General features: G+C 41.6%; 1 protein-coding gene across 1 annotated transcript in view; it reads right to left on the reverse strand.

The window, feature by feature from the left end:
• AKT1 (v-akt murine thymoma viral oncogene homolog 1) overlaps positions 1–22,307 on the reverse strand; it is a 67,216-nt gene extending 44,909 nt beyond the window's left edge. Inside the window, exon 1 of the mRNA XM_010138892.1 lies at positions 22,137–22,307. Coding sequence (XP_010137194.1) covers positions 22,137–22,182 — 46 coding nt within the window. The 5' untranslated portion in view covers positions 22,183–22,307. The remainder of the gene's footprint in view (positions 1–22,136) is intronic.
• Positions 22,308–24,374: the final 2,067 nt, after the last annotated feature.

Genomic DNA, 24,374 nt, shown 5'->3' on the forward strand with positions numbered 1-24,374 from the left:
TTCCTGCTGGATTTCAGTGGTACCACAATTTAGCCCTGTAATATTGAAACCTATGTACATCCTACTAAAAACAAATACAAATAATCCTTACTATTATTTTTTGATAAAGTCATTTGTTACAGTAAGCTCATCATAACTCTCCCTAACAGCTTCAAGCTCCAGGAGAGATGCATTCAGTCAGTCACACGAAAATCTGTTTCTTACACAAGGAAGAATGAAATACCCACACAGATAAAAACCCACATACCTTGACATTGTTACCATGAATTAATTTTCACATTGCAACAGCATCTTGGTACATTAAAGCCACTTTTCATTTTAAAAAAAAAAAAGAAGCATCAAAAATGAAAAGTGTACACACCACACAGAAGCTAAAGGCAGATGGGCACAGGAAGATGAGAGCTTGAATTACACTTTTCAGCCTGCAATGCCCCATACCATTGTTTGGGGAAGACAGGGCAAAAATTCCCATCTCTTTTAAAACTGCTCCTATTTCCCAGGGGAAAAACAAACATCACACCCTACTCTCAGCCAGCCCTACACGCACACTGGTTTCCACAGGCATCAAACTCGGCTCTTGGCCCACCGGACTTTCAGAGGTCAGGAACTGGTGCATCAGCCCCACCTTTCCTCCACACCTAATCCCCCAAGCACAGTGCACCACGCGATTGCTCCCTCACCATGCACGCCCCTTCTACCACAGGAATCCCAAAAGCCCAGTCCTGTAACTGAGCATGGTGCACTCTCTGCAGTTTATCCTCCCACTCTTACAAGCTTGTTCCCAAAGCACAGAAGCAACACAGACACCAAAACACATCCCTTGCCTAGCTCGGTTACAGCTACCCTTCAGGTTTGTAGGAGAACTTGCAGCAACTACAGCAGCTTTCCAGAGAGTTAGATTCCCACACTTTTAAGCATGAGAACACCAGAAAGTCATAAACAAAGCTTTAAGCTCATGCAAGGTTTTTTGCTTAGTCTTGTTTATAAAATATTTTTTTAAAATAAGAGGGATAAAAAACCCTAGAGGTCACCTGGGGTAACGTTCCTAAAGAAGGTCATCTGGGGCCACGTTTGTGCTGCAGGGACTTCTGCACAGGAAGGTACATGCACACGCACAGAAAACCCTGCATGCAAACCTTGCTTTGTCATTCAATGCTTAGTGCACACTCTGGTGACATCGTTTTCTTCCGCTGGTCCCTGATCTGACTCCATCAGCTCAGGCAGCAGCTGCGAGGGGCAACTCTGCTGCCCCAGGGGTCAAGGCAAGCAAGGCCACCCTGAAAACCTGGTGCTGCTGCTGCCAGCAAGGCAGGAGGGGAGCAAGAAGGGAAGAGGGGAGCAAGAAGGGAAGAGGGGAGCAAGAAGGGAAGAGGGGAGCAAGAAGGGAAGAGGGGAGCAAGAAGGGAAGAGGGGAGCAAGAAGGGAAGAGGGGAGCAAGAAGGGAAGAGGGGAGCAAGAAGGGAAGAGGGGAGCAAGAAGGGAAGAGGGGAGCAAGAAGGGAAGAGGGGAGCAAGAAGGGAAGAGGGGAGCAAGAAGGGAAGAGGGGAGCAAGAAGGGAAGAGGGGAGCAAGAAGGGAAGAGGGGAGCAAGAAGGGAAGAGGGGAGCAAGAAGGGAAGAGGGGAGAAGAGAGGCACCTTGTGGAGGGAGAAGAGCGTGGTAGACATGAGCCAAGATGTGGCCACCACAATCCTGGCTAGAGTCTGCTGCGTCAGAGAGAAGGATGCTGACAAAGGGACAAGCTGGGGTGTCCCCAGAGCTGGGTCTCTACTGGACAGAAGGGAAGGTGCTGGGCAACTGAGAGCACAGGCAGAACAGGGATAGGTGGCTGCCTGACTCTCACCTCAAGCCATGCCAGCTGTGCCTGTGGCCATCACCAGTCCCAGTCCTGTCCTGGTTCCATCCCAGCAGCAATAGGGGCAGCTGGAAGGGCAGGTTGTGCCCAGCCCATGGGCAGAGTATTGCTCCCTGTTCGGGACCTCGTTCTGGAAACACAAGCCAAATCAGTTTAATCATCTTCTCTTTTCCAAAAGAAATGGGAACCTTTTTAAGCAATGACGATATTTAGTTATTTAATCACAGGGGCAATACAAGATTAAAATGGATGAGAAAAATTAATCCAAACTAAATGTCTCCGTTATGACAAAGTTTCTCGACAAACCTTTAATCAACAGGTTCCCAATTTCAGGTATAAAATCTGATTGAAACTGCTGCTGCTTTGCAAAATTACTGCTTTCTCCTGCCCCTCCACACTAAAAATGCAATCCAAATTGCTATTTCCATAAAGAAATATGTCCTATATCGACAGGAGTCCTATGAAAAAGTCTTGATGGGCTGCAGGGATGCTTGTACTTAACCTGAAGGTAAAACTTACAGTAATTTATCATACAAAAATCAACTGCTCTGCAGATTAGGGCTCCCATTCCATGCAGTAGTTGGAATATCTACCAAATGGGGGGTGGTGGTAATTAAACAGCTTCACTTGCAGCCCTCGGTTCTTTGCATCTAATTTATGACAGCACACAGGATGGAGAGAAAGGTAGTTACGGCACACTGTACACCATGCATTTCATCAGGTACACGTCCCTGTTTGAATCTTTTAAAAGGAAACTGTAAACAGCAAGTTGCAAAAACACTCATGATGAAACAGCAAAAGACAGACGGGTGGGGGAAATAAAGGGAATTAAAAAAAAAGTGGGGTTTAACATTACAAACATCAATGCCCTTTTAAAAGAAGTGATCCAGCCGTATTTCCCCCTTCCTTTGTACTGAAGCTTAATAAACATTTTCTCCAAGTTACCAATTTTGAGAAAATCGCTGGATAAACACTTGTGTTAACCCAGTTACATGGCTCAGTGCCAAATGTAATGCCAAACTTCCCAGTTGCAAAACGAGCTGTTTTTACACACCAAAGTAACCACACAGCAGGCCTGCCGAGCCTGAAGACAGCTGACAGAGATGACTGTTGCTGTCCCCCCATTGCACCGACATCCATCCAAATACCAACATCTGCTGTGCTACAATTTACTTTTTACACAACATTTAGCAAAACAGTGCCTCTGACTGCAACATCATTAAGGAAGTAACAACAAATAAATCGCAAAGTCCCATCAGACAATTGTAAAATTAAAGCATAGTTTGTCTTGCATACACTGAGCTTTAGTTCAGATGTATTGGACTTCAGAAATAATAAGCATTAGAATCTGTTTTCTTTTATTAAACACACAACAAAATTCTGCAAACTGTGACAAAGTGTAATTCGTCATTACAGTGAAAATTACAGTTTTGAGGATATTGACTTGACTCAATAGGCAGAAAAGGCAGATGCCTGTGAGGTAGCCTGGCCTGCCCGGTGCCATCGCAGCTACCCGGACTGCTAACAGGATTACGCTGTGCCTGGAAGCATTAGAAGTGCACTCGCAACTTGGGGCCCGTTCCTTTTCAAACACCCAGAGCACATATTGGTGCTTGCAAAGCAAGGAATTAGCGTTCCTAAAAACTAAAGCGTCCTTTGCTTTAAAAGCAGGATGGAGCGCAGGGGCCAAGGCAAGCAGATGCCACCTCACAGAGGTGAGCTGACAAGGCAGGCTCCCAAATTCATAGCCCAGGGGTTCAAACTGGGATTCAGGCTCCTAAGGGGAAGCCAGCTTTGATGAGTGGTTCCACTGTGCTGCCCAAGACACTCCATGTCACAGAAGCCGCTACATGATCAGGTGTCCTCCCATTAGCTGTCTTTCACACCTGTGTCACCCAGGGTGCCGCAAGTCAAAATGGGGCAGTGCCGCCCTGGGGCTGGGGCCTCCATCAGCACTCAGGCAAGGGAGGAGGAAGAAAGGACAATTTTAATCTTTAAAACTGTGATCAGTTTTCAGAACCGCTTCTTTCTTCCTCATGTCCTGCAGTAATTCTATGAACGCAAAAATAAGCATAAAAAAAATTCTCACTTTCTTTTGAAAAGCAGAAACTGAAGGAAAAATTTCATCACGAAACAACTTAAATTCTCTTAAGCATCAGTCAAGGGGTCTTCCCTCAATCTTCCAGCTTCTCATCACCACCTTTAACACAAACTAAAAATTGCTGAAGTTACAGAAAGTGACATTGTTTTGTGGGAACAAACACTCCCTCTACATCTCCAGACAATGTGTCTGTCAGGAACAACAACATACCCAACACTCAGCTCAAGATACAAGAACTTGGCAGGCTGCATCTCAAAGCAGTTTCACCAAAACAATAGTTTCCCTCCAAGCCCTATCAGCTTAGTAGTGGAAGACAGTAATATTTCAGATAACACAGGCAGCAAACATTTTGGTAAGTTCAGTGGACATTGTCTATCCAATTCACAGATAAAAAAAAGTCAACACCCACAACTAGACTAACAAAAGCACTTAACTAATTTTGTGCTTAGTTCATGCTGAAGTCAAGGGGTAGGCGCTTAAATACTGCCGGGCGATTTGGCCAGTGTTGATTTGAGTCAGACTTTGTGACAATATGTGTAAGTTTATTGTGGGACACAGAAGAAGCTGTGCAAGGCATAGCCTGTGGTAGATCCTGTCCTGAGCCGGGATTCAGAGGACAGTATCTGTGCTAGCTCCTACAAGTTTGCACAACAGGAGTCAAGGTCCATCGGAAACTTATCTGAAGAGCTGGTCCTGTGCAAACTTTAGGTTCAACCTCCGAGTTCAGGACTGAAACACTATTTGTTTGTCCATTTATCCCCTGGCACGGTTGGCTTTCTGTCAGACAGATGTATGCCACATGCAAGTCATTTCCCAACCTCTCTGCTCCACCTCCCTCCACGCACTCTGCACACACTCTGACCCCTTAGCAAATGCTTTAACAGAGGAGGAAGTGTTTCTGACAGTTTGCATATTCTCCACAACAATTTTATTGCAGGGTATAAATGTTTTCTCCTGCCCCTCAACCCTACTCCTAAGGAGACAAAACAAAAACAAAAAAAATCCACCACTTCCCAAACAACTGAATGCCTTAAACCCAGAGACAGAAAATGAAAGGGGAGGGAAGGGGTGGGAAGGAAAGGACAGAGAGGATGGATTACACTGAAGTTATTTTTGTCCTGTTTAAGTGGATGGGTAGAGACAACTAAATATAGAATTTATCAAAGCAGGTGAACAAGGAAGTTGACATGAGCCACATGCTTCGAAGAGCAACCAATAAACGAAGCACTCTCCTGCCTCTTGGCTCAAAATGTTCCCCAAAAAACAGACTTCAATTTGCATGTGCGAGATTTGATTGAACAAATATTCAGCTCACCGCAGCCTTCCCTTTGGACATGTGACAATGTAAATGTTAAGCAGATAGGTTTCCTGTCTCTTACCTGCTTATACTATATATAAACAAACACTATGAAGTCCACGTTAAAACAGAAAGAGGTTTGCACTCCTCTGCAGTGTCTTTGGACAGAAATTATTCTGAAGAGAACACGTTTGCATGTACAGCTGGGTAATAAAGCAGCACTTGAAATCAAACGTTAAGGAATGTTTTGTTGTCAGTGGCAACACAAAGGATGTGGTTTCTACGAAATTTAACCAGTTATGTCAAGGACAATTGCTTTCTTCTGGTCAGGCTACAGTCCATGGCTTGCTCAGAGTAACTTCTACAGTAGTTTGAATTTTGCAAGTGAGAAACCATTCATATGTATTTTTAACTCCTTCCAGGATGGGAGCGAGTCTGTGAAATGCACTGGGTGGCTGCTGCCAGAAGCACATACTCCATTCAGTCACTGAGCAGCCCACGCTGGCAAACACAGGAGTAGCAAGTCTCACCAGGCTCTTGGGCTCTCAGAGCCTGCAGCCAAGGATGCAAACAATAGCATTTAGCCAGGACGTTATGCGCTTTGCGGGTATGCATGCGGCAGTGAGCAAAGAAACATTCAGAGAAAAGGCATGGCACCAGTCAAGCCCTGGCTTCAGTGAAAGCCACACTCACATCCGTGCTGCAACCTACCACTGGGCTTAAAGAACGGAAAGCTTTTTTGTAGAACATTTCCCTCCTTCCAACTGTGCTCCCAGTTACCACAGCATAGAAGAGCCCCACAGCCTGAGCTGCATTTGTCCTCACAACATCCCCGTGAAGTAGGGAAGTGCAGTTATCACCATTTTACAGACAGGGAACTGGGGCACAGAGAGACAAAAATAACCTTATCTGAGATGATCATATAGGAGGAAGTTTGTGGCAGAGCAGGGAAGGCTGGCTTCCATTCTCAGTACCAGGACGATACTCTAAACCACCACCCACCTCTTCAACTTCTAGATGCTCTGCCTTCAGTTTGACCAACCTACCTATCTCCCCCAGGCAACAAGGAATGGGGAATGCTTATGCCTTTCATTAATAGCATTCCCAGCCCAGCAAAGTGAAAGAAGGTATCAGATGCAGGCTTTGCTTGCATTCAACAGTCCAAATCTTAACAAAGAAAAGTTATTTCCAAAATAGTCAGCACTATCCCGGTATTGTGCAAAAAGGAAGGAAGACGTATCAAGTTTTCAAAGTAGAAAAAAAAATCCATGGCAAGTCATAAGTATAATTTTAATATAATTTGTGAAAGTTTTAATAGGAAGCTGGTATTAGACAAGCATCCTTCAAGAACCAACCTGTTCTGGACCTTTATGGGATAAAAACCAATAAAAAATAAACAAATCCCTTTAGAATTACAGCTATCTTATTTCAGACACAGATTTAAACACAGATCTGATGTAGTTTCATATGGAGACCTTGGCTCCACACTTCACACAACTGTCTTGTCTCAGATAAAACAAATTCCAGAGGCTTGAGACTGGTCAAGGTTACCCTTTTCTGGGTGAGCCAGACTTGAACCCTGCCCTCAAAGGCTCTAAGTGAAATGGCACATCAGGTCCAAAATTTACTCTGTCCTTCGAGACTCCAGTTGCAGCCATCCAGCGCAGCAGTTGTGAAATAAGCCTCTACAACTTAAGGGCATTCATAAAGCAGCATTTAATGTCAACTGTTTGAGGTGACTGTCACCCTGGAACAAACAGCTGAGACCCATCACCCTGTGGATCATGTGATTTACTGAGTCCGACTCCAAAAGGTGGCTGCTCATCATAACAGCCAAAGGAAGACAGACCACTACTAAGCCATCACGAACAGGCCTTCACGAAGGACACAGTCACTATACTGAGTGGGACAAAAGAAAAACTTGTGAGTTGGTGTGAGCTGAGGGCACCAGATCAGCCATGCTCAGCCTCCAGGTCACCTGTGCTATCAGTAGACCATCCTGTCAATTGCTGCTGCTAAGCTGGACCTTATGGCCCAGGCCTCTACTTTTATAACAGACTGTTGCTGTAAACTTCAGCCACCAGCAAGACAACGTGAATGTAAAGCACACTTCCTCTGCCCTGGTCAGAGCCTCAACGAGCCACAGCCAACCAGCTACTGCTGAAGGTGACCATCCACCAGGGTGCCTAATTCAGCTTTCATCAGTGACATAAAATAACTGAAGCCTTGCTTTGAGAGGATCAGGAAAAACACAGCTTGCTCCACCATGCATCCTGCTACCCCTATTTCTCCCCATTCTTTTACAAGGGCTACAAAAGGTTGAAGGAAAAAGGCTGGGATGAAGTTAGAAACTTTTCTGCTTTCTAACAGTGAGCCTCACAGCAACAACAGCCAAGCAACCAACCAACAGAAAGCAAAACTCCCAGCAGTTTCACAGCTACATAACGATCTTGGTAAAACAGATATTCTAGTAACTAAAGCAAAAAAGCACAGACCCATAACATTAACAACAAGTAATAAATTAGCAAGGTTTGTTTATTATTCCATGTTTTGAACCTTTTCCTTGAGAAATCCCAACTTCTGTATTTGAACAGATCAGATTAACCAACACTGGAAAATGAAAAGGCCTGTTTATTTTCTGTTTGACAGCCATCACAAGGAATATCAAAACTAAAACCAAACGCTTCTACAGAGTTGTTATTGCATGAGATACCCAATATCAAACGGGTCAAGAGTCACAGAATACTTTATGTTGAAATGAGCCATTAGAGGTGATCAGGCCTAATCACCCACTCAAAGCAGGGCCATTCAAAACGCTACAAAATAAATCCTAACATTAATAGTACATGTAGATAACTCAAGAGACTTATAAAAATACTAAGGCAAAAAATAGAATGAATGTAACTTTATCAAACTGCACCTTTCAAATCAAATTTGAGGAACAAAACCTCAAGTCTGCTTGGCCATGTGCCTGATTTTGATCTCCTTGCCTCCAGTAAAGGGTCTGAGGATTGTAAGAGTCAGCAGGAAGAATATCAATAAGCACTCTGTGTGTGTGTACTGGACATAAACAGGAGAAATTAATTCTGTGTTCCTCCATATTTTATTTCACCACATGAATGATAAGAGAAATAGCACGGGATTGTACATGGTCAGAAAGGTATGCACGGCCTCTGAAGCACAAGCAAGTATCTACACCACACATCCTGTTGTGTGTCATTCCACTTCTAAAATGGTGCCTGAAAGGAGAAAAGTCTCCAGAAATACGATGTTTTGCCATAAGCATGCCCAGTCTAGTCACAGGAGTAAACAAACCTCTCTAAGACACCAACAAGGGCTGTTGTGAAGCTCTTAGTAGCCTGGAGCAGCTGCTGAGAAGAAAGCTTTCTTCTGGCCATAGGGAGGAGGATTCCTTAAAATGGAAAGAAAACTTCACGTATACTGATATTTTCACATTCCTGCCAGTAACCTGTCAGAGGATTAACACAAAAAGCCCTAAAAACAACCACAAAAAACGCCACCAAAACCAACCCTTAAAAATGTATAAAACTTCCCCCAGGAATATGATCTTCCCCCCCCTTTTAGATACAGCTTTCTACAGCATAATGATTTGTGTTACTGCAGTAAACTGCAACTTCAGATACACATCTGGAGCTGAGCACCTGCTGCACAAATACAACAGTGGGACTGTTCCTGTTCTCCAGAGTTTACTGTCACAGGACAGGGACAAGCCAGATAGATACACACAAAAAAATGGGGACCACTACTGGGCACCGCAGTGAGCGGCAGTCTCGGTACACATGCACTGCAAGTTTATCCAGGTCTTTTATAAGCAACACAAGGAGCGAGAGCTTTTAAAGAGGGTAATAAAGCGGTACCGCAGCTGTTTACAGGGACCATTTCCCCAGTAAGAAAGGATAGCACAAGAGAAAGCACAGAAGTGCTCACTTGCCCTCACATTGTAGTTGCAGTATAGAGACAGGCTAGGCTAACTGGAGACAGAAGTTAACATCTTAATAGCAAATTAGAGATGGTAAAAATAGGTATGAAAAGCAAAAGCAGCTGGTTTTGCAGCTCAGTGTAAGAGGAACTAGTAGATAGCAACAAAGCGGCAGCCCAAAGAATGAGCTCTGCCCTGTTCTGAATGGGACACGGTTACATGCCAAGCATACAAAGATGCAAGCTGATGCAAACCTTAGAAAAGTATATTCCCCACCCCCATGTTTTGCTTTTGTTTTCCATTTCTGTGAATAACAGTATACTCCAACAACTGCAGTAACTTCGAAAACATCAACTTCTTTGAAGATCAAAAAAATAGTCTCTGCAGTTGATCTGGTTATACATGCTGTAAAGCCCAGACAAGCCACTATTTCAGAAAGAAATCTGGCCACCTGCTGCTGTAAGCAGAGAAAGCAGTATACGTGTAAAATCATGCTTTTCTCTGACATTACAACTATTATTACCCAGGAAACACAGACTAGACTAGGAAAAAATGCATTAACTCCAAACGACACAGTTATGCTGAACTGAACTGTATCTGCTCATCTTAAAATCATTTTACGTTATTCCTGATGGACAATCTACTACAGCCACTTTAGACCTCTGGCTTCCTTTCAAGTCACAGGTAGGCATCAGTAAGACTGGAAGGTTTCAAAACCTCAGGCATTAAAAAAAAAAGGTAAAGAAGTTATGGAAGGATGAAACACCTGCAGTACAAAAGGTTCCTATTGCAGCAAGAACAGCACATTCTAACCCAATAAAAGCAGCAATTACCAAGTCCTAGAGCTCACTCAGGATCAGATCAGTCTATGCCAACGACAAGATGTACTGCTCTTAATGCAGCTGAGCCACCACAGCTGAAGAGGAGATGCTGCTCCACAACATCTGTCTTAACAGGGCTGTCCACTGTGTTCAAAATGCGAGGCCAGGTTTGGCTGCTACATCTTCACAGCCTCACTGCATAAAAGGGGAGAATTAACCCAGCTTGTAACGGCAATAGTCCGGAGGAAAAATGCTTCATTTCACCTGAACATGCTGAATCTGGCAAGAGGCGACCGCCTGGGAACACACAGAACCCTTTAAAAATACACAACATCGTTTATTACACTAGGACAGTACTTCATGTTGCACAATCCAAGCTTTTGTTTCAAGCAAGAAAATGTTGTCTAAATATTTTGTCACCATGACAGTCTAGCCTTGGACTTGAATTCTGCCCTTGGTTACTCCATAAAACCCCCGTGAAGTCAACTGTGTTGTACAGCTCGTTGTTGTGTCCCAGGCTGCCAGGAAGGCTCACCTGGCAGTGCAGCCACCGGCGTCCTCTTGGCCCTTTCTGCTCTGCAGGGCTCTCTCATCCCAACCGTTCTGCCTACCCACAAACTAAAACATTCAACATAATATCCACATGAAGAAACAATGTATGTTGTTTTGCAGCTAAGAAGTACTAAACATTTCCCCAACAGGTTCAGTTTTATCTGAGGAATACAGGCAAAACAAAAACCATTCCCGAGATAGCAGAATGAAATATTTTAAACACAGAGAAAAAGAGACATAGAAAAACATCCCCGGTTTGAAGGTCCTGTTCCAAGTAAAAACATTTCTTTCAGGGACATTAATTTGGCAAACAAAATCAGAGCAGATACAGCCTAAGTCCACAGCACAGCCCTGAAAAGAGCAGCGGAGCATTTCTGTGTGACTCAGGAAGCCCAGCAAAGAGTTCTGCAGAACAAGATCAACGGGGTGTTTATATACACCCAGCAGCATCATGTGAACAGGCGGTTTAGTTTGTGAAATGAATGTTTGCATTGTCATTAAAAAAAAAAAACAAACCCAAAAACCAACCGAACCTAAAAAACACTCTCTATTCCACACTTCTAAGATTCCAACATTAAAAACACAGCAGGGGAAGGAAGTACTCCAGCAGCCAAAATTTACAAATTCTTACCATAACTTTGGCACAGTAAACTTCTCCAGTGTCACAAAGGCCTATTCTTCAGGGGGCTTGGTTGCCCTGTTTTTTTTTTCAGGACTAATCCACATGTGAAGGCTATTAAAGAACACACAAAATGCCAACAGAAGCATAAACATGCACACTTAGCGTGCGTGTTTTCAAAGTTTTATCCGTCTTTCCTCACACAGAAAGGTACCTAGGAACAGCCTGGAGGCAGGTATTTCTGCTTTCTACTCTCCTTTTACTGGTGAAGCTCAGTAAGCTTTTGCCTTTCCCCCCAAAATAGCAACACTCTTTTAATTCATTCAAATCAGTGACAGAGATTCACCCTCACCAACTGCATTCAGCAGCCAGGTTTCAAGAATTTAACAAAGAATGAAGATTTTAATACATGGATAGTGGTGGTGGTGTTTGTTTGTTTGTTTTACTAGAAAAGAAATTACTAACAGCAACCTTTTAATCATTTGAGAGGCACCTCAAAGAAAACGCTAATACTCTAAGTTACCCTTGGCATTTCTGCACTGCAAAACGAAATCCAACCAAGCTCTGAAAGTCAGCACTTTCTTCTCTTATTATCTGAAGCTATATAAAAGCCCTAACATAGATTTGGAAGGAATACAACAGAAAATCCTGCCTGATCTAAATACATAGAGCTAAAATTATCTTTCAGTTTTCGAAACAGTGCTTAGAGATGGAGCATTTAGAGTTCTATTCACTGGCTAGAAAAATGCCAAATGGTACATTTTAAAAAAAAGAATGACTTTGAAATATTGTTACGAGAACAGGGACAAGCTATGTAAACCCTAAAATTCTGTGGGTCTTTGTATTCACGATTATTGTCACAAACTAAAAGGCTCATATTCCCTACTAAGCAAACATTTACAATTAAATCCATTCTCCATAAGGCATTTGCATTTTGAGATAGAACAGTCAGTTGTTCAGCTGCTGTGATTTAGATGGATTGGTTCATTATTGCTGCAGTTCGTTTCCAGCCACACTGTATAACAAAGGGGTGCCAATGTAGTCTTGAATGGCTTTAAAGCTAAGTACGCTGGTGTTCTTCCATGATGATGTAATTTAACTATCTCCCCATCTCTCGGATCAAGATATCTTGACTTTAGAGGCTGAACTTGAGCAAAAACAACACAAACAAGCTGTCGCAACAGCATTCAGTGGGCAGTACCTCTGCAAGGCAGCTCAAGGCTGTTGCTGGCAAGTTTGCAGTCATTTTCCATGTACACTAACGTAATTTTTCTCTAATTCTTATTTAGAATAAATACTTCTCCTACCATGCAATAAGGCAACTTTGACTTCATCACCAGGACATACATCAGTTATATACCTGCAGATGTTTGTGTTATAGTAAAAACCTATCTGTACCAGAAAAGACAACCTAGAACTACGATGACCTCTGATGCAAAGAAAATTGGAAGTTGAAGAAGTCAACTACCATCCCATTCTTCACTGTCTGAAACTTATCACCAAACAGATTATTAAAGCAGCGAAACGATTTTTCTATTAACAGCCATGTAAAAAGGCAAGATTTGTTTTTTAAAAAAATTGCTTAAGAAAAAGCCATGATGATTGGGAGGTTAAACGCCACTAATCTGAAGCATGGTCTTCTCAAGGCACTGCCAGAGCAGCAGTAAGAGCACTTACTAGAGAATGACTTGATCACCAAATTTATAGTGGCAAAGGATTAGCATCCTACGACCAAAAATCAGTTTCCACCCATAAAACTACTTCCAAGCCCCGTAACCAGCACTGTCTCCGTAGTTTCACTGGTTTCTTACCTGCTCTGTGCATAAACTTGCAGTGGAATAATAAACATATAATAAAGCCTGTGCACCTACACATTTAAGTCTTCAACTGAGAAATAAATGCCTTTTCTTCTCTTAGTGTTCCCAAAAATTCATTTCTACTTAATGAGGACAGAAAGGGAAATGAGATTGCATGATTTAAAATTAAAAATAACAAAACCCCCAAAAATCTGCATTACAGAGAAAAGACTTAGTTAACTGACTGCTATTCACAGAAGGTTTACAGACCATAGACAGGTGCAGGGATATGGATGACACACAAAAAACCACCAATCCAGACAATCCACGCCTGGAAGCCCCTGAAAACCAACCAGCAAATAAAATGTAGTATTCCCATTTTGCAGCTATGAAGAGGCCTGACAATGGATCCTGAACCACTTAACAGGTTTGTTCAAGGATGTAACTTTTTACTGACACTCCAACTGTGAAGCTCCAACTCAGGCATATAGGCAAGAATACAGAAAATAGTGTGTACTCTTGTATTTCAGGGCACAAACCCTTCTTGGCTCAAATATTTTCCACAGCGGTGTAACTACACCATTCTGAAGAAGGTGGCATTACGTTGGCAGCTGTAATATGGCATGTACCATGGCTCATATGAAAATACACAGCAAAAATTTTATATAAGCATTTTCCCCTTAAATCTTGAGATTTAGTTTCATTTGTATGTTTCTATTAGCCATTAGACCTGTCGAGCCTCCTGCAGGAAACGCAGTTCTTCTTTCACACCACTTGCTTTCTGAAGTGTAATCAGGACGGATTTCTTGATCCCCAGATCCTTTGATGCAATTGCAGAAACAGTAGGGTACACTGCTACGGCTAAGAGTTCAGAAAAATAAAAATAATTAAAATAACTATAAATTATTTTAAAACCTCTACTTTGAGTTTTTTCATTAAAAGTAATTTAACAGTTCTTTTTCTTCTCCTTAGTCTAAACTGTGAAGGCAGCACTCACGTTATGTTTTCCGGTTTTTCTCTGCATCATGAGGATTAGCAAAATGTGGCAAAAACTTCCAAAATCTCATGACTTCTACAGGTGAGAACGGATTTATAAAGCTTCCACAGACATAAGGGCTGCACTTAAATCTGCAGCGGCTGCTGTAAGCAGCCCTGACCTCCTTCAGCACGTGAAGTCCACTCAAGTAACACCAGTGTTAACGTCATGAGTTAGACTTTCACTGCAGCATAATAACACTTGTCTTGCACACCCCTCCTATGAAGAAAGGCTGGGAGAGTTGGGACTGTTCAGCTTGGAGAAGAGATGGCTCCAGGGAGACCCTATTGCAGCCTTTAATATCTAACGAGGGCCTCTAAGACCAAGACTCAGACTTCTTACAAAGGCCTATCATGACATGGCAAGCAGTCCTAGTATAGTAGTACATATAAGGAAGAAATTTTTTATTCCAAGGGTGGTAAAACACTGGAAGAGGTTGCCTAGAGAAGTCACGGTATGGCCCATCACTGGAAGTTTTCAAAGTTAGGTTTCATGGGGCTTTGAGCAACCTCATCTAGTGAAAGATGTACCTACCCAGGGCAAGGGGGGTTGACTAGATGATCTTTAAAGGTCCTGTCCAACCCAAACTATTATAAGACTGAGGCTCCCTCCCAAAACACGTATATCCTTTGAAGGCTGTGGTTCATAACCAACACAAAACCCACTTCTCTGGCATGCATGTTCTGTGATCCTCATGTTAAGAGTACGTTACTAAAGCACAAGCAGGGGAGACCGATTTGATAGGCCTGGCAATGATTCAGATGCTGCACTCAGTCTCAATATTAGCACAAAATACCACTGCAGTCATGCCCAGAACTACTGACTCCATGGCATGCAGGTCACCAAAGGCCTGGGTTTTGGGCAGCACTTCAAAACATGCTCTCCCAACTTACCCAAGAGACTCAGAAAAACAGTGACTGACTTGCCCGCCATCTGTGATGATTGTTTACATGGGCTGTCCTCAAACATGACCATGCACTTTTGAATAAATCGACAAATTTCACAATATTGTTTGACCACCTATCTTTTTCACTCAACTTTTGGCTCAACTTGAAGAGGTGGGAGAATATTTCCAGAGTTCTGTAACATGTTTTCCAACTGCACTCAAAGTCAAGTCTTCATTATTTCCCTTTCAACTGCAGTAAATATTTCTCACAGAAGCACACTACTTCACACCTAATATGGTGCTATTCTTTCTCCATTCTTTTTCTTCCTCTTTCCTCACAGTTTCCTGGTTTTTGTTTCCTCTTTAAAAGTCACATTGTACCTACAACATAATACATCTGAAAATAATAATTCCCCCTGTCTTCGCTCCATGAGAGATTGCTTTTTAAAGATTTAACTCTTTTATTTTCTTAGTTAATCAGTTACTTAAATATGTAAAGGGGAAAAAAACCACAAGGTTGACAGTCATCACAATGCTCTGTCTTTTAAAACGAGTTCAAATTAAATGTTCAAATGTTAAGCAAATCCATCTTTCCAATATACATTTAGGTTTGTTTCCTGAATGAGTCTGAGACCAACCACCACCCTAATTTTTAAGAGAAATATTAGTCATGTAAAATGTGAATAAAAGGAGATACACTACATGTCACCATGTTACTGCTCTATGAGTATCAAAGTCCTCCCCAGCTTTTTCAGATGGTGAAGTCTAGGACTAAGAGTGATAACACAGAGCAAGTCTAGGCAGAGGTAGCTGTGGGCACAGGCAGAGAGTAAAGCTGATGGTGCTTAGGCAGGGGAAGCACCAGGAGGGAACTTTGGAAGGGAAGGAGCCTTCTGGCAACCACACAGGGGCTGCAGGGGAAGCTGTTTTCCAGTGAGGATAGGCGCCAAATTTAAAATGCATGGCACAGCACCTTGCCTAAAACCACTCCCGCAAGCTGTACTCTCTTGCTCTCTCTTTACCTCAAAAAAGTATACTCAACTTAATACTTCCTTCTTCCTAAATCCAAGCCTGATGACTTCTCAATATGCATTTTGAGAGGGGAGGAAAAAAAAAAAGAACAGAAAATCACACGTGGAGTTTTTTCCCCACCCCCACCCCACAGGCCTACCTTTCCCTTCTCAAAAATGAAGGAACTGTGAAAAAGAGGATCAAAGCCAATGCAGGCAGTTTCTGCACGATCCACTGGATCAAGCATTCCCAGGCTCACTATAACAGAGCTTGCAATGTCCTAGATCACTCATTCTCAAATCTCTTTTAATGACAAGCAACAGTAATTTATGATGCTACCTCACTTTTAGAAATAAAATTGAGACCTAGTTTGTTTCGCTTCTGATGTACAATAAAACAGAATATGAAAGTAAACTTCCAGGACTGACATAAACTATGTGGGCATCAACATCTGAGCTCTTCCTCTTTGCCATTCAAAGCGAGAATGTGTTTGCTGTCATTCACATATAAGTTCCAGACAGTTGGTTTGCAAGCACAGAGAAAAATATTTAACCTAGCATGACTTCTCTAAAGAAGTTATTTTGCAAAAAAGGAGGGGGAAAATGTCGGAATAAAGATTTTTTTTGGGGGTGAGGAATTTTTACTGAAAAGAAACATTTGGATTTCACCTTTCAAAAATGTGAAGCTATAGCTTAAAGAATAGGTTTTCCTACACGAAAAAATGTTCTAGAAGAAAGACTTTATTCTAAAAGGACACTGGAAAGTAACAAAGATGACCAAAGACTTAAGCAGTTTGCTGAGTGGAAGGAAGATGAGCAATCTCTAGGCTATGCTAACTCTTTCAAAGATGCAGTACAGTCTAGTTCCACTGTACTGGGTAATTCTCAGCATGATTCCCCCGTCACCCAAAGCAGACTTTTTTTACAGAACACTGGATCCAGCCTGTTTCCTATGATCTCTCCACAAACAATTCCATCAGATGAGATTTACCCTCCAAAAGTCTAGCTGACTAGCCATTATCAGCTCATATTTCTCCAGATGTTTTGTGATCTCATCCTTTCTTAATGTCTCTAGCATCTTGCCTACCACCAAGGTCAGATTTATTGGTTGATGATTTCCTGGTTCCTCCCCAGTCCCCTTTTCCCAGAACAGAGCAAGCAAAATGAAAGCAACTGAGAGCTAGCATTGCAAAACTATTGCCTCTTGTCTTGAAAAAGAGACACACAAGAAAAACCACAAACTGACACAGCTTATCTTTTGTTTCCAATAAGAGCACCAACAGATTTCCCTAGAAACCCAACTCTTCAGCTCTGGAAGTAGCATCAGCTTCCTTCCCTCCCTTACAAACTTCCCCCCCTCCATTCTTTGCTCAGTCCCCGTCTTGTTTCCTACCTTTCCTTCTCCCAACACCACCCCCCATCCCCCATTTTTCCTCTGAAGCAGCTGTGTCCCCTATAGCTGGCATCTTCGGAGTTCAGATGTGTCTTAGGATCCTTTGTATCACGTGCTACAGCCACTCTTTTGAAATGCCATGAAAGCCAGATGATCCTTGAACTAATCTGAACCTCGAAGGTTTTGACTACACCAAGAATGTACACCACAACATCCCATGGACAGAGAGAAGCCAAGGCAAAAAATAAAAAACACCCCAAGATAAAACACACACACACATACATACAAAAAGAGGTACAGAACATGGTGAAAACAGAAAAGAGATAAGAAAGAGGTGGTGGAGAAAAACAGTAACACAAGAGACTCACTGCCTTAAAAAGTCAACTTCTGGTTATACCTCATAAAATCCTTATTTGATTAATACTAACAGAATACTGAAAGTATGAACCTGTGCTCAAATTAACAAGGCTGAAGTTCACTGTCTATATATTCTGCTAGAGAAAGTTGGAAGAGCAACAATCAGCATTTAACTCCTGGCTTGTATTTTACATATGGATCCTGCATTCATTGCTTGCAACGAAGCTAGTGCAAGGCAAACCACAACGGATGACCGGGTATTTATTAGGACATCTGCATCACTCCAACTCGTTACAGAAAAAATGCTTTAACCAAAAAAAAAACCGAGTAGTATATCCGTAAGTGAAATAAGTATCTTCTGCATAATTTTTCCTTTAAGGACCTTTAGAAACTTTGATCTGCTCAGAAGCCACCGTCCCAACCAGTCAAATAGTTTTACCTGCCTAAATTACACACAAACTGGCATTTGGAGGCCATGCTCTGGTTTTCATAGTTAAAACTACTGTGAACTGTTTATATACTCTTTAAAACCAGAAGCAAAGCTAGCTCCACATTTGCTGCTAAATATTAATGGACAAATACACAGGCTTCTCCTACTGCTTATAATTGCTTCAGAGTTCTCAGAGTGAGAAATTGAGTTTTCTGTTTATTTCCTTTCTTAAATGTCAGTATACATTTTTCCCTCCCTCTCTTTTTCTGCCTCCAAAAGGCTCTTTTTTCCATATGAGTCTATGCCCTAATAAGAAAACCAGACATACTAGGGAAGACAGAGATGACAGAGTATCAAAATGCACAATCCCCCTCTTTGTTAGCCTTGCAGAAAGACTAAAAAAAAAAAAACCAACAGGATGAAGACTGAAGACAATAGAAGGACCTTTATAAACAGGGACCAGAGCAAAAAGATGCAAGAAATCCAATGAGATCTTTAAAATGGAACAGTAAATAAAATACACTTGAGCATACCTCTTTTATCCCAAAAGTTCCACAACACATGACCAAAATTAAGGACACTCGTGACATACACCCATAAAACCTATAATCTCAGAACTCAACAAGTAGCAATTTGGGTAGATAATTTTCTCCTTTCCCCCTCAAGTTCACTCACAATTATAGCACCTCTGCATCAAATCCATTTCCCTCATCCTTTCCCACTAAACAAACCTTGTGTGTAACACCACCAAGGATTACATATTCTGGACGTACACATATGATACTACCAACCCCAAGTCTGAGTTTTCACATTTTCTACATGTGCATTGGAACACTTCAGCCATGCACTTATGCAAAGAGTGGTTAATATTTTATCCACTGTTTCTGTCTTCACACAAGAGTCTATCACCTCACTGTGATTAGAGTAACAGCACCAAGCACTGCCAATGGGAAAAGGGGCAAAAAAAAAAAGTTCATTCATGAATTCTTCTACTTCTGCCCGGTTGAGGTTATGTGTGTCATGGAGATGATTCTGACCCCTGCACAAACAAACATCTGCACTACTGGAAGTAGAGCTTCCTTTAAGCGACTTACAGAACTGCCAAGAGTTCTCGGCCAGGCAACGATGTTTAATTTCGTTTCTCCATTTGTATTTTTAATCTTGGAAACAAAAAGAGAAATGTAAAGCACACTGACAGAAGAAAACAACTCCACAATTCTAGAACGCCCTGCTATTCTCCTGCCAGGCCAGAACACCTGCTCCTAATGATGGCTTTATGCTTATATACACCTGCCATCCAGAAGGGCTCCAGAGCAATTTGCAGCCTGATTTATACACACACAAATCATTAAAACGACCAAAATTAAGCCACTGCTGGGGTGAGATGTAGCAACTGTTTAACTGTGCACAGCCATGCTGTTCAACTGCTCAGGACAGGAACTAAGACACGATATCCAACCAAAGCTACGAGGGAACGTTAGGTGGATAGGATATCATTGCCTAGTCTGGATTTTGGCCAGTCACTACTTAAAACATTTGTCTGTGGAAAGCCCTACCATCTTTAAAGAACACATGCAGTTCAACCTTTGGTTTTATAAATCATCCAAAAGACAAACAATACACATTTCCTCTATCTAAAAGCCTCTTTTAGCAGTCCCTCCCTGCAGTAATTACTGTTTATGCCTTAACTTCTGAAGCACACAGTATCAGACATCAGTTTTGGAAACATCCTGTGGTTGAAGTACTTGATCTTGCAGATCCAGCAAACTGACAGGGTCTGGCAATAAACGTAGATGCTTAAAAAAAAAATCCTTTACAAAACACGTGCACACACATGTGGATTAGTTCCCCCACATATACCCCCAGCCAAAAGAACTGGATTTTTCAACTGATCCCAAAACAGCTCAAAAAACAAGAGTAATGGAGCTGACACACCAGCAAGCTGAGGAGGACATGGCACTGCTTTCTGAAACCCTCCTCACCATGGACAACACCAGATTAGAAGTTGCAGAGTCAATGAAGTGCAATAAAATAGGTGTCACCACACATACCGAGAAGGCAAAAAGGCACTGAAGAATATGTTAAAAAGATTATGAAACCAGGCATCCAAAAAATGCCAAGATACATTTAACAGTTTGGGCATTTGGGCACAAATTTTTAGTCCCAAATATGCAGAACACGCAATGGAAATGCATTTCGGAAATGGAAATGTGTTCAGCAGATAGTCTCATCTTAATATTATCAGAAAACTGTCAGAGATAATAATCTGTTTCTCTAAGGGAACTTAAACCATTTAAAAAAAAAAATCAGGAGATCGGGGCATCTTTTACTGAGTCCTCCTCCAGAGGTCTCCTTGCTGGAAAGTAGCTTTGTCATAATCCTGGAAAAAGTGAAAATTCAGTTCTCAAGACTAAATGCAAACAAGCCTGAAATACAACATGACTGTTCTAACATTTCAGACACATTTGCCTCTGAATCATGCTGACAATACAATACCATTTTCATACTTCTAAAAATAAATGTTTCTCCCCCAGATTTTGGTACAGTGCTCCTCAAAATAACAAAATATTTTTTTTAAAGTTACAGTTAAGTGCAGAAAGAATTGTAACAATAGATGGTAAAAAACCCCCTCAACCTAAAAACATAATTTAAAAATAAAAACATATCTCTTTCACTTGAAGAGTTTCTAGGTTCATAAATAGGAACAGGAAGCATAACTGTGTTTCTTTCTCTCTTTCTCCTTTCTCTGTTTCATCCCAAACCAGTGTAATACTTTATCAGAACAAGGTAGCCTGGACATGCTGGAATTGTCAAATGAGTTACTTAAAGAGTAGAAAGGCACTTCTAACTGAAGTAAACTACAACAACAACAAAAAACCAACACCAAAAAACTTCATCAAAACGTTTTTTACATCAAGCATCAGACAATTTGCTAAACTAAGTTGTATATCCAGCTGCTAGAAATGTTTCCACCCTTTTAAAACACTGATTATGAACACATTTTCTAAATTCTTAGAAATGTCTTATTGCTGCAGAAGAACCATCAGCCTTTATCAAGGTTATGATAACGTATTTCTATTTTCTTCCAGAAATAATTATGCTGCACCTTTGCACCTTCAGGCAAGTTGTTGCAAACCCTCTAGAAAAATCCTGAGTCTGCAGAATCATGAAAGCTTCCCTACTGCTGCAGATCACAGATCCTGGTTTTGGTCCAAACAAATGACAATATTATGGAAAGTACCTAATACTGCTCTCTCCTCTCCAAGAGACAATAGTAGAATACAAAGGAACAGGTAAGTCAGATATTTTATATGCGCAATGCTGTAGCACAGACAACCCCCCTACCCCCTCAAAAAAGAACAAACCCAGTGTTTAGAGAATGAAACATTTCAGAATGCAAAAGGCATAATGGTACACCTGACTATGCTATTTCAGTTTTGCCACCTGGTCAAGAATAAAACTTCTTATAAAAAATGTCATTAGTGGTACAACAGAAATGCACAGAGGGCACAAACTCAAGGCTGTTCTTCCTATCCAGGACACCGATACCAAGAGCGAACAAAACACAAGTAGGACGCTGGCACAAGACACTAACAAAACAGCGCATTCTCTAGCAAGTGTCTGCAAAAGCACAGCATTGCTCACAAAACACAGGCACATGTTTCACCATTCAAATGAAGATTCACCTTAAGATAATTCTACTTTCTTACACTAAAAGAAAAGCTACTGACTTTCATATAAACCAAAATAATTTGCTACAGTTTAACCTTCAATGCTCAAAGTAGCATCTCCTTCAGCTGCTGTCTTTATCATCATTTTCAAAGCAGATGATGCAGTTTTTGGGGAACACACACACGCTCACGCCCAAAGAAAACTCCTTAAACCTCCGTTTTCTCCAACTTAAGAGAAACTCATGCACACTCCATATATGCTGTTTCCCATTAGGGTGAACAGGAAAATAACAGATGATTTGAAGATATGCCAAAGGCCACGTCATGGCGTGAGAGAAAGTCAATCTACTGTGCTGGAGGGAAGAGACACTTACCTCGTTTGTGAAGCCACCCTTCCTTCACTATTGCTACTTCATTCATAATGGCAGGAATGTCTCTTGAAAAACCAGTTTATGCCAAAAGACAGTGCTGAAATTCCTGAACTCCTGCAGAAGACTCCACAAAAGGGATGGGATTTTCTTTTCCGTTTTTCTCCTCAGCTATTTCTACAAGGATCAAAAGAAGAACACACCATCATTTTGAAGCACGTCACATATGCACAGTAAGCGATACAACAGGGAGTAGCTTTCATTGCTGGGTTGTTAGTTTTGGGGGGTTTTATCATTATTACAAATCCTAAATGAGAGCTTAGCTCTTCACAAGGATTTTTACATCTCGGCGGGTGGAGGTGCCAAAATACTTGCTTGCTAAAGTCCTGCTTCTTAACTGAGCAGTTGATCGTGGGCAGATCACTGTTGATCTGCAGTTGATCACCAGACACTGTCTGGATTAGAGGTGGATGCAAGTCCTCCACCTCTCCCACACCACTTCACTCTCCACAACAAAGTCCAGTTTTAAATATTTCCTGGTAAGACAACTTCCAGAGCCTCTTCTGGAAGGTTTCTTTACAGCCCGATGTAGAGCAGTCAGTCTATCTCCTGGCACACAGTGCATGTTAGAGATAAATCTCCAACAGCAAAAGTTCCCAATATACTGCTTCAGATTTTCCTACCTCAGCACCATCCCGTTAATCACGCTCACATCTTCTCGACTCCCCCAAAAGAGCCCTCTCTACCTTTGATATTTGTAACTCCTATCTCTCCTAGAGGTACACAATCAATCTTGGGTAAGTTCACGTACCTTTCTGTTATCCTAAATCAACCCTTACAGGGCCCTGACCAGTATTATTGCCCTTCTCTGACCGTACCACAGCTTGCTGCTTTCTCGCAATGAAAGACTTCTAAGTACAATCTAAGCAGAGGGATTTTTACCCCTCTGCTTTATGCGATGAAATCCCTATCTCAATAGCTCAGAATTGCCATATCTTATTAAGAATGTGTCTAGCTCATAGCTGACTAGTACAGAAAGGTTCTTCACATTTCCCTCCCTCACTGAAAGTAATCTCTTCCCAAATGCATTTGCTCTTATTAGTTTTCTAAATTGAATCTGATTATTTTACTGCTTGTGGTACAAATGTTCTCTGTTTTTCTTTAATGACTTCTGTGCTCTCTGAAGTGTCCATACCACCATTCAATTTTGTATTATTTGGGTGATCAAATGTAACTGGTGACAAATTCTCAGCAGTAACCAAGAAGTTTAATAAAACAAAATTTAGCAGCGTTCATAACCCACCACTAAAGACCTAGTTTTAACTGGAGTCTCTCTCCCACCACAGAGACATCACATTCCCAACAAATATATATCGTCTCTGCATGCGTTTGGCAAGCGTGTATCCATTATCTCTGAGCACGCAGGTGATAGCCATCCATCAGAAAGTAGATTAAAAAGCAACTAATTCCCCATAACTCACTAAGACACAGCCCTGGAAGGAAGAAACAGGTGGCTAAAATGAATCCAACCTAGAACTGAAACCCCAGCAGGGACAGAGAGCTCTGTACCATACATCACCAGTGCTCTGAAACGGGCAGCCTTCAAAGCGAGGAGGTCAAATTTGAACAAGTTTCATCGCTGTCAGCAGAAATGGACTGGGAGAAAGGAGGTCACTCCTCTAATACTTTGCCTATGAACTTTCACAGTTTATCATTATTCCTCAGCTTTTCCAATAGGACTTTACTTTCTAGCTTTTCCCCAGAAATGAAGTGGTGGGGTTTTTTTCCAATTTACAAATCTGCCATATCTCACTGGTTATAATTATCAACTCCCAAGAAATAGGCAAGAGGTTTACCTGAGGGAGGGAAAACACAAATGACATTGGAAGAAGAGATATATAAGAATTCCTTAATTTCATAAATAGGAGAACACCATATGTTCCAGAATAGAGACCAGTAACCCACACCTGACAGTTACTTTGGAACAAACTCCTTCAGCTCCAGAGCAAGTAGGCTAGAATCTGACAAATATGGCAGGCTTTCATTCTCCTTTCAGAACTGCATGCACAATAGTCACGTGAGCTGGACTTATTTGTTGATGTCAAAAGAAGACTAGACCTTGTTTAGAGGCTTCATTTAAGCACGGAGCAATTTGCAAAGTGTTGAACAAAACCCGTAAGATTTAGGGGGTACATCTGGAAATGCAACACCCAGGTGTGAAAGTTACCACTTCTAATGAATCAT

This window comes from Buceros rhinoceros, unplaced genomic scaffold (assembly GCF_000710305.1).
Source record: "Buceros rhinoceros silvestris isolate BGI_N320 unplaced genomic scaffold, ASM71030v1 scaffold11646, whole genome shotgun sequence".
NCBI lineage: Eukaryota > Metazoa > Chordata > Aves > Bucerotiformes > Bucerotidae > Buceros > Buceros rhinoceros.